Source organism: Neophocaena asiaeorientalis, unplaced genomic scaffold, assembly GCF_003031525.2.
Source record: "Neophocaena asiaeorientalis asiaeorientalis breed wild unplaced genomic scaffold, Neophocaena_asiaeorientalis_V1.1 scaffold89, whole genome shotgun sequence".
NCBI lineage: Eukaryota > Metazoa > Chordata > Mammalia > Artiodactyla > Phocoenidae > Neophocaena > Neophocaena asiaeorientalis.
Genome location: NW_020172592.1, coordinates 2,444,435 through 2,451,703, shown reverse-complemented (window position 1 = coordinate 2,451,703; position 7,269 = coordinate 2,444,435). Strand labels below are relative to the sequence as shown.

General features: G+C 38.4%; 1 protein-coding gene across 1 annotated transcript in view; it reads left to right on the top strand.

Moving 5' to 3' along the window:
• The first annotated feature begins 1,274 nt into the window (after positions 1 to 1,274).
• Positions 1,275 to 7,269, top strand: part of MACC1 (MET transcriptional regulator MACC1) — a 22,991-nt gene continuing 16,996 nt past the window's right edge. The window contains 3 exon segments of the mRNA XM_024738497.1: positions 1,275 to 1,389; positions 5,647 to 5,657; positions 6,100 to 7,211. Of these exon segments, the coding sequence (XP_024594265.1) occupies positions 1,275 to 1,389; positions 5,647 to 5,657; positions 6,100 to 7,211 (1,238 nt within the window).

Sequence of the window (7,269 nt, the reverse complement as noted above, 5' to 3'; positions counted from 1 at the left end):
TGTATAAAAGCTCCCTTTGCTCCTCATCTTTGCCAATAATTCATGTTGCCAGATTTTAAAACTTTTGCAAATTTGATGGTTGTATCTCATGTGGTATCATTTAGCATTTCCCTGATTACTGATAAATTGAGCATATTTTAATATACTTAGGGATCATTTGTGTTTACTTTTTATAAGAAATGCTTATTCAGATCTCTTTTCAAATTTTTCTGTAATGTTTTGATTTTGCTTATTAATTTGTAGGAGTCTTTGATGTATTTTAGGGTACAATCCTTTTTTCTTCTTCAGTCATATGTAACGCAAATATCTTCTCCCAGTTTTGAGCTTGTGTTTTTACTTTTTGTAAACAATGTCCTTTGATATGTAGGATTTCTCTTTTTTTTTTTTTATGGTTTGCATTTTGTGTGTGTGCTCTGCTTAAGAAATTCTCTATTTCCAGAAAGCATAAAGATAATTCCTTAGACTCTATGTTTAAGTTTTAAAGTTTTGTTTTTCAGTCTTTAAATCTCTTAGAACAGATTTCTGTATATGATCAATGTGAGTTTTTTCAGCATGGACAACCAATTGTACCATCACTGTTGACTGAATAATCTATTTCCACACTGCTCTGCCTGGCTACCTCTGCCATATATTCAGTTTTCATGTGAGGGTGGGTCTATTTCTAGGGGTATTGTGTGTCCTTAGTCTATTTCTGTTCCAAATCCACATTGTCTTACTTAGCACAAATTATAATAAATACTGATATCTGGCGGCACACATAACTTCTATCGTGTTCTTCTTCTGGTTTGTCTTTGCTTTTCTACATAATTTTTAAAAAGCCTAAGTTAGAAACACATATACATAATATATGATTTTTCTTGAACTGCATTAAATGTATAGAAGGATTTGGGGAGAATTTCGTTTTGTGATTTTTAGACTTCCAATCACCAAACAAGTAATGCCTATTTATTGAAGTTTCAACTTACTATTCTTTTTGTTATCCTTGGGATTTTCATTATTACTTTTTTTTATAGGATCACTAATGTATTTCTAGGTTTGCTTGTTGGTATTAATTCCAGGATCTGAGGGTTTTTCAATGGAGCATCCTATCCAGCATCCTATCAGAAGTAGAGGACCTATGCAGAGTGTTTTTATATGCAGTTTTCTATTTAAATATGTAGATTACTTTGAGTTTGGTTTCTATGCCAACCTGTTTATGTATTCTTACAAGAAATATATATATATATATATATATATGTACACATATATATTATATTTACTTTGTAGGTGGAATAATGTTAACCAGTGAAAAAGCCCATTTTTGGTCAGGAGGAATTTCATGAAGTACGTCTGAAGGAAATTTGTTTGACATGGAAGCCCAAAAATCCTCAAAAAATTGCAATATTACAGGTACAAGAATTTATAATTATTGTAATTTTTTCCTCCACCACCACTAATTACTGGAGAACTACCTCTGAAAAGTGCTACAGAAGATTAAAAGAATGGTAAAATCTAAACTTTACCATGGAAATACTTAAACTATCATTAAAAAAAAGAGGAAAATAAAATAGTCAAACAACATATAATAAATATTATGAGGAGACAAAAACTATTAAATGAGTGGTATATTGCAGTAAATATAATGAATTTTGGGGTTAAGGAGATCTCTGTATGTTGGAGTGGGCTAATAAATACAGTATAAAAGAATTGAACAGATTCTCAGAGAAAAAGTAAGTTTTAAGAAAGTCCGATGGAACTGGGTTTGAAGAAAAGTGTAAAAATAAAAGAAATGCAACATTTATTTTTCAAAACATGTCTTTTGATTTTTAATATATGACACTTAAAGCTCATTTCAATCAATGTATAGTTCTATATGTACTAAACAAAAAAGTCTGAAAGCTTACTTGAACTCATTTTTCTATTTTAGCTTTCATTTTCTCTAAAGCAGCACCAGCTTCACAAAGTCCACAGAATCATTATCAATATTTTGCAAAATAACCAAGTGTAAGTTGCTCTAAACAAAAAAAAAAAAATCAAGATTTTTGAGATATATAGAAATTCATTATAGTTGATATATAAGTATTTTCATGTGTTGCTGATGCTTAAAATACCCACTTTCCAAAGTAACGTGTTTCCATTTTACAGTGGTAATAAGCATGTTCTTTGCCCTTTTGAACTTGAAAAATTTCAGGGAATCCGTTCAGGTAGTAAATCTAATGGTGGTCTATTTTTTCAACGTTTATTTTCATGAAATGTTCATTTTTCATGAAAAAATTCAGTGTTATTAAAATTTATCATTACGAAGTTATCAGAAAATAATCTAAGAAATGCATGATTGTCTAGTTCAGCATATTATCTTTTAACAAATTATTTAAGCTGTTCACAGACGTATTTGATATTTTTTTACATATTGACTATTATCAGAAAAGAAAAACATTAAATGAATAATTTAGATGTAATGAGACCAACCATTCAATGTTTAGAAAAATCTGGATAATTGACCAATTATTCTGTTTGTTCAGAGGTATTCTTTCATGAAAATGAAATATAAAACAACGCATAGGAGAGAGGGGGAAGATGGCGGAAGAGTAAGACACGGAGATCACCTTCCTCCCCACAGATACATCAGAAATACATCTACACGTGGAACAACTCCTACAGAACACCTACTGAACGCTGGCAGAAGACCTCAGACCTCCCAAAAGGCAAGAAACTCCCCCACGTACCTGGGTAGGGCAAAAGAAAAAAGAATAAACAGAGACAAAAGAATAGGAACGGGACCCGCACCAGTGGGAGGGAGCTGTGAAGTAGGAAAAGTCCACCCACTAGGAAGCCCCTTCGCGTGCGGAGACTGCGGGTGGCAGGGGGGAAGCTTCGGAGCCACGGAGGAGAGCACAGCAACAGGGGTGCGGAGGGCAAAGCGGAGAGATTCCCGCACAGAGAATCGGTGCCTACCGGCACTCACCACCCCGAGAGGCTTGTCTGCTCACCCGCTGGGGCGGGCAGGGCTGGGAGCTGAGGCTCGGGCTTCGGTCGGAGCACAGGGAGAGGACTGAGGTTGGCAGCATGAACACAGCCTGCAGGGGGCTAGTGCTCCATGGCTAGCCAGGAGGGAGTCCGGAGAAAAGTCTGGACCTGCCGAAGAGACGAGAGACTTTTTCTTCCCTCTTTGTTTCCGGGTGCGCGAGGAGAGGGGATTAAGAGGTTAAAGGAGCTCCAGAGACGGGCGCGAGCCGCGGCTAACAGTGCGGACCACAGAGACGGGCATGAGATGCTAAGGCTGCTGCTGCCGCCACCAAGAAGCCTGTGTGCGAGCACAGGTCACTCTCCACACCTCCCTTCCGGGGAGTCTGATTAGCCCGCCACTGCCAGGATCCCGGGATCCAGGGACAACTTTCCCGGGAGAATTCATGGCGCGCCTCAGGCTGGTGCAACGTCACGCTGGCTTCTGCCGCCCCCACAGGCTCGCTCCGCACTCTGTACCCCTCCCTCCCCGTGGCCTGAGTGAGCCAGAGTGGCCGAATTAGCGGCTTCTTTAACCCCATCCTGTCTGAGCAAAGAACAGACGCCCTCCTACACGCAGAGGTGGGGCCAAATCCAAAACTGAGCCCCGGGAGCTGTGCGAAAAAAGAAGAGAAAGGGAAGTCTCTCCCAGCAGCCTCAAGAGCAGCGGGTTAAATCTCCACAATCAACTTGATGTACCCTGCATCTGTGGAATACCTGAATAGACAACAAATCATCCCAAATTGAGGAGGTGGACTTTGAGAGGAGGATTTATGATTTCTTTCCCCTTTTCCTCTTTTTGTGAGTGTGTATGTGTATGTTTCTGTGTGAGATTTTGTCCGTATAGCTTTGCTTTCAGCATTTGTCCTAGGGTTCTATCCGTCCGATTTTGGGGTTTTTTTCTTTTTTTTTTTTTTTGGTTTTTTCTTACTTAAAAAAATTCTTTTTTCTTAATCATTATTTTTATTTTAATAACATTTTATTTTATCTTACTTTATTTTATTTTATACTCTTTCTTTCTTCCTTCCTTCCTTCCTTTCTTTCTTTCTTTCTTTCTTTCTTTCTTTCTTTCTTTCTTTCTTTCTTTCTACTTTTTCTCCCTTTTATTCTGAGCCATGTGGATGAAAGGCTTTTGGTGCTGCAGCCAGGAGTCAGGTCTGTGCCTCTGAGGTGGGAGAGCCAACTTTAGAACACTGGTCCACAAGAGACCTCCCAGCTCCACATAATATCAAACGGCGAAAATCTCCCAGAGATCTCTATGTCAACACAAAGACCCAGCTTCACTCAATGACCAGCAAGCTACAGTGCTCTACACCCTATGCCAGACAACTAGCAAGACAGGAACACAACACCACCCATTAGCAGAGAGGCTGCCTAAATCAGCTACATATAAAAGTATGAGATTAGATCACTCCCTAACACCATACACAAAAATAAGCTCAAAATGGATTAAAGACCTAAATGTAAGGCCAGAAACTATCAAACTCTTAGAGGAAAACATAGGCAGAACACTCTATGACATAAATCACAGCAAGATCCTTTTTGACCCACCTCCTAGAGTAATGGAAATAAAAACAAAAATAAACAAATGGGACCTAATGAAACTTCAGAGCTTTTGCACAGCAAAGGAAACCATAAACAAGACCAAAAGACAACCCTCAGAATGGGAGAAAATATTTGCAAATGAAGCAACTGACAAAGGATTAATCTCCACAATTTACAAGCAGCTCACGCAGCTGAATAACAAAAAAATGAACAACCCAATCCAAAAATGGGCAGAAGACCTAAATAGACATTTCTCCAAAGAAGACATACAGACTGCCAACAAACACATGAAGGAATGCTCAACAGCATTAATCATTAGAGAAATGCAAATCAGAACTACAGTGTGATATCATCTCACACCAGTCAGAATGGCCATCATCAAAAAAAATCTAGAAACAATAAATGCTGGAGAGGGTGTGGAGAAAAGGGAACAGTCTTTCACTGCTGGTGGGAATGTGAATTGGTACAGCCACTATGGAGAACAGTATGGAGGTTCAAAGTACAAATAGAACTACCATATGACCCAGCAATCCCACTACTGGGCCTATACCCTGAGAAAACCATAATTCAAAAAGAGTCATGTTAAAAAAAAAAAAAAAAAGAGTTATGTACCACAATGTTCATTGCAGCTCTATTTACAATAGCCCGGAGATGGAAACAACTTAAGCGTCCATCATCAGATGAATGGATAAAGAATATTTGGCACATATATACAATGGAATATTACTCAGCCATAAAAAGAAACGAAATTGAGTTATTTGTAGTGAGGTGGATGGACCTAGAGTCTGTCATACCGAGTGAAGTAAGTCAGAAAGAGAAAAGACAAATACCGTATGGTAACACATATATATGGAATCTAAGAAAAAAAAAATGTCATGAAGAACCTAGGGGTAAGACAGGAATAAAGACACAGACCTACTAGAGAATGGACTTGAGGATATGGGGAGGCGGAAGGGTAAGCTGTAACAAAGTGAGAGAGTGGCATGGACATATATACACTACCAAACGTAAAATAGATAGCTAGTGCGAAGCAGCCGCATAGCACAGGGAGATCAGCTCGGTGGTTTGTGACCCCCTAGAGGGGTGGGATAGGGACGGTGGGAGGGAGAGAAACACAAGAGTGTAGAGATATTGGAACATATATATATGTATAGCTGATTCACTTTGTTATAAAGCAGAAACTAACACACCATTGTAAAGCAATTATACTCCAATAAAGATGTAAAAAAAAAAAAAACCAAGGCATAAATGTTTGTAGTCTGGATCATTTTCAAGAAGATGTGTTAAATGATTATTATCTAAGTTGCTATACATTTGTTTATAAATCATAATGTCTTAAGATAAAGTAACATTACATATTGTCAAATAATCTGGTCAAACAATATCTCTTTCCTCACAACATGAAAATTTGACCAAATTTAACATTAATTTTGTAGTATTCATTAGACTGGAGATCAAAAAGCAAATAAAAACTTTCAATTTTTTAGCTATAATAAGAATTAATGTTGGTTATATCTCAGAATGCCACTTCATCTTTGTTTTTCTTTGTTTTTGTTTAAGTAACAACCAGACCCAGTTTTGCCTTTCAATTGGCCTGATGATTTCACACTTCATGGCAATAGTGCTTCCAATGCTATGAATCCATTCTGGAATGAACTGTCCGCATCTAACCCATTTTTGGATGACATAATTCAGCTAAGAAATAACCAGAAGAGACATAATATTTCCATCTTGAAGGAAGATCCTTTTCTTTTTTTTAGAGAAGTAGAAACTGGAAATTCTTTTGGTTCTTCTGGTGATGAACTTGACGTGCATCAGTTGCTTAGGCAGTCTTCCTCAAGGAAATCTGAAAGATCTAAAAGTGTTTCAGAACTTTTGGACATTTTAGATGACACAGCACATGCCCATCAGAATATACATAACTCTGACCAGATCTTAGAACAAGACTTAGAATGGCTTCAAAATGATCGAGAGGCTTATAGAATGGCTTGGTTAAGTCAACACCACCTGGCCTGCTCCTGCCTAGATTTGAATACAATTAATCAGAGTCCTGGATGGGCCCAAACACAAGTTGCAGAGACCACAATAGTTTGCAAATTAAACTACCAGGGAGGGTCAGTACAATTACCTGAATCAGATATCACTGTTCATGTGCCCCAAGGCCATGTAGCTGTGGGAGAATACCAACAGGTATCTCGAAGGGCTTTTCTAGATCCTCCACAGATGCTAAACCATGATCTTTCATGCACTGTAAGCCCACTGTTGGGAATCATGTTAGGTATCCTTAACACAATGGAAGCCATTTTGCTAGAGATGAAAATTGGAGCTGAAGTGAAAGAGGATCCTTTCAGCCAAGTCATGACAGAAGTGGTGTGTTTTCACAGCCTGGGTAAAGAAGGCCCTTTTAAAGTATTAAACAATTGCTACATTTATAAAGACACCATCCAAGTCAAGCTAGTAGACTTGAGTCAGGCAATGTATCTAGTGGTTGCTGCACAAACTAAAGGTACTCAGTCACCAGCTGCCACCATTTAGGATTATATCCACAAAACCACCTCGGTTGGAACTTATGGGCATAAATATATCCATCCCAGTTTCGCTGCTATTTTCACAGTTTGTGGACATAGTTATATGCCAGGAAGGCTTACAATCTCTGATATTAAGAAGGGTGAGGTGCTTCCCTGGTGGCGCAGTGGTTGAGAGTCCGCCTGCCGATGCAGGGGACACGGGTTCGTGCCCTGG